This window comes from Triticum aestivum, chromosome 7D, assembly GCF_018294505.1.
Source record: "Triticum aestivum cultivar Chinese Spring chromosome 7D, IWGSC CS RefSeq v2.1, whole genome shotgun sequence".
NCBI classification, from domain to species: Eukaryota; Viridiplantae; Streptophyta; class Magnoliopsida; order Poales; family Poaceae; genus Triticum; species Triticum aestivum.
The window spans coordinates 60,463,918-60,467,584 of NC_057814.1; the positions used below are offsets into that span (position 1 = coordinate 60,463,918).

Consider the following 3,667-nt stretch of genomic DNA (forward strand, 5'->3'; position numbering starts at 1 on the left):
AAAGTGCAATTTCAGTGCAAACTTTATTATTTTCATTTTGTTTTAGTTTTTTCATTTGCTTTCTTCTTAAAGGGTTTAATTCTTCCATAGAAAACTTTATTGTTTTGACTTTGATTTTTTAATTTTATTTTCTTTCTTTAGAGGCAATACCGATCTCATTCCACTAGTGTGTATATATATGCTCTGAGTCTGAGATCGCGACCTTCGTTATACATGCTCTGAGTCTGAGATCGCGACCCGGTGGCTGTCGCAATTCGCAAAGGTGGAGAGAAAACCCCTCCTTCTCCGGTGAACAGTCCACTGGATAGAGTTGGGTTTGCAAGGTGTGCCAAATGGCGGCAAAAAAAGGACACGTTCTTGATCCTTAAATACTCCAAAAACAAGGGGTCGGGGCGGACCGGAGACTGGGCTGCGCAACTACCAAAGCTCCAAAAACAAATACTCCCCTGTCTCCTCCTCCTTGATTATGTGAGTAATACAAATTTGGCGATTTGCAGGAGCGATTCATCACTTGTCGCTCCGCTAGCTAGCTGCCCTGTCTCCTCCTCCCGCGAGAAGCCAAGAAGCAGAGGAGCGCCGGCCGTCGGGCAGCGGCAGCGGCTGCAGCTTCATCCATGGCTACGGGGGAGGGGGCGGACGGGACTGGCAGGAGAGGGGTCCCTTCCCTGCTTGCCGACGGCGGGACCGGGCAGGAGGAGCACATCGCCTCCGACGTCACCCAGGCAAGCCTCGGCCCCTTCCCCTGTATATGACTCTGAATCTCTGACGGAGATTGAGGTGGGTTGGGATTTAGGAGAGGCTCATGGGGGGCGATTGATTTTCTTCAGCTGATAGGATGGACGCCACTGATCGAGCTGAAGCGGATCGCCGGGAAGGAGGGGGTGGGTGCCCGCATCGTCGGCAAGATCGAGGCCTATCAGCCCCTCTGCTCCGTCAAGGACCGCAGCGCTCTCAGGTACTGTTAACTCATTCTGATCAGGCTAATTTCGTTTCACAAATCTTGGGATGGTATCAGGTTACAGAGCTAGTTTTGTTGGTGCTAGTTGGGCAATTTCTTAAAAGTCAACGGGGGCTAAAATGGGCTAAATTTTCACTTAGGCTAAGATTAAGGCTTTCTGTAAAGCGTAAACCATCATTTTCATTGTTTGGCTGTAGGGATTGGTGTGATAAGGTGGTGATTTCAAGTATATCTTCTTGCACTTCCCAGAATTGATTTTGCAAGTGCTGGGAAATTGTGAGCTTATGTTGTGCTATTTCTTCATGTTTTCTTCAGGATGATCGAGGATGCTGAAGAGAAAGGGCTGATTTCACCCGGTGTCACGACTCTAGTCGAGCCGACCAGCGGTAATTTGGGCCTGGGATTGGTCCTGATTGCTCTTAGCAAAGGCTACAGGTTCGTCGCGGTGATGCCGGGCCAATACTCGCTTGATAAGCAGATCTTGTTGAGATACATGGGTGCTGAGTTGTTCATAACTGGTGAGATAGATAGATAGCATCAGCATAGTTGCTTCCTGGCTCAAGGAAACACAAATGTTTGCTTGCTTGATTAGGTCTGATTTTCCTAGCAACCACTGTGATTTGTATTTGTGACCTTGTTTCTTTTGTGTAACCACATGACAGATCCAACACTTGGGTTTCCTGGAATAACCGACAAGGTCGAACAGCTCAAGAAAGAATTACCAAACGTACACGTTCTTGATCAGTTCTCAAATCCAGCAAATCCTGATGCACACATCAGATGGACTGGTACTGTCCAAGATGATTTGAACTATGATATTCAGAAGAAAGGGGTGCTTTCTTTTGATCTGTTTTTACAAAAGAAGATGTATGCTCTTTTTCAGGACCCGAGATTTGGAAGGATACTGCTGGCAAGGTGGACATATTTGTTGCCGGTTCAGGCTCAGGAGGCACGGTATCTGGTGTCGGAAAGTATCTGAAGATGCAAAACCCAAATGTGAAGATCATTTGTGTGGAACCTGCAGAGAGTCCTGTTATTTCAGGTAAAAAAATCTGATGTTGAACTTCAAAACTGATGGAGTAATCCCTTGGAAATCATCAGTAATGGCTAATTAAGGTTAGATAAATATTTTGTAGTGCTTCTATACTTCACAGAAATAAAGTATCACACTTTTAATTGATATGACATTTACTGTAGAGAATCTGCAAAATGATTTGGCATCTAATATTTGTTACAGAATATCATTAAAAAAAATGTTACAGAATGGGGTACTTTTCTTAGTGCAGTTGTAACTCTGCTTGCTGTTTAGTTGTCAGCCCATTAGTTCCACTCATTGTCTCTCTTTTTTTTTTGAGAAAATGTTTCACTTGTCATCTTGAAAGGATGCTTTCATTTGTTAGGCAGCAGATAAGTGTCAATGTGTCATGCTTTCATCGTATCTTCATGATTGATTGAAACCTGCGGTCCAGATAATTCTATGGCTACACGATTGTTCAGATTGTGTGGTACCATTGCTTCAGATTGCTTCATTAGTGACAGTGACACTCTGTTGACTTACGTGTTGGTATCGTTCAGGTGGAGAACCAGGAAAACATAAAATCCAGGGAATAGGACCAGGATTCTTACCTGAGATCTTGGACACCTCGGTCATCGATGAGACGGTCACTGTGACCACCGAGGATGCAATGACGAATGCGAGGAGGTTGGCAATGGAAGAAGGCCTGCTTGTGGGCATATCTTCTGGGGCGAACTTGGCAGCTTGCTTGAAGGTTCACATCTCATATTTAATTTTTTTCTGTATCAATGGAAAATGGGGAAGCCTGGTTTTAGTTTTTGTTTGCATTTAAAGAAAAAAGAAATGGGTTATTGGCTTTTTTTTCAGTTTTGTTATACTTTCGTTCTTTGATATTTACTAACTCTTCCGAGTCAAGTGTATCTTCAGGTCGCAGCAAGAGAAGAGAACAAGGGGAAGATGATTGTGACCATGTTCCCGAGCGGGGGCGAGAGATACATGAACTCTGACCTCTTTGCAACTGTAAGAGAGGAGTGTATTGCCATGACCTTTTGATCTCACATTTTATGAATACAAAAGAGTTGTATGTGAAGGGTATATGTCGTCGGTTACCTTAATGTGTTCCACTGGACGACATTCCTATGGAGTTTAACTATAAGGGATCATGAATTGTTATTAGTCATTGAACGAACGCCTGTTAATGTGTTACCAGATAATCTCATGCCACAATGACACTAATAAAGAATGTCTATTTTTCAATAAAGGACGCTTTTATTAAGTCGTAATGTAGCATGAAGGGGACACAAAGCATGATGAGCACACAACTGGTCTTTGCATGACTAAGATATATAAAGCCAACACAAACTCACACACAAGAACGAGATGAAAAAAAAGGTCAGCGAATCACACAAGAATCTCTCCCTCGAGGTCAAACTGTAGTCTTGCACGCACGCTCTCCCTCCAGCCGCTCCGCGTCGCTGGCCACTCCGGCCGCGGCGGCCACTCGCCCCAGTCGCTGCCCATCCCCGGGGCAGCCGCTCCTCCCCCTGCCCCTCCCTGCCTCTCCCCGGGATCCCGGGTCGCCACCGGCCAGCCTTCAATGCGTATCCCCCGCGGGACTGGATCTATCCGCCGGTCCATCCGAGGTGCCGCAAATCCTGCGGCGGGATGCTGACCCCGAGGGCACGTCCTCGCTC

General features: G+C 45.7%; 1 protein-coding gene across 1 annotated transcript; it reads left to right on the forward strand.

Annotated features, from left to right (window-relative positions):
• Positions 1-308: 308 nt before the first annotated feature.
• Positions 309-3,187, forward strand: LOC123166139 (cysteine synthase). Its single transcript, XM_044583908.1, has 7 exons — positions 309-722; positions 828-955; positions 1,274-1,476; positions 1,621-1,746; positions 1,842-2,000; positions 2,534-2,727; positions 2,901-3,187. Exons 1-7 carry the CDS (start codon positions 615-617, stop codon positions 3,024-3,026), a joined length of 1,044 nt encoding a protein of 347 aa, XP_044439843.1. The 5' UTR covers positions 309-614; the 3' UTR covers positions 3,027-3,187.
• The last annotated feature ends 480 nt before the right edge of the window (positions 3,188-3,667 follow it).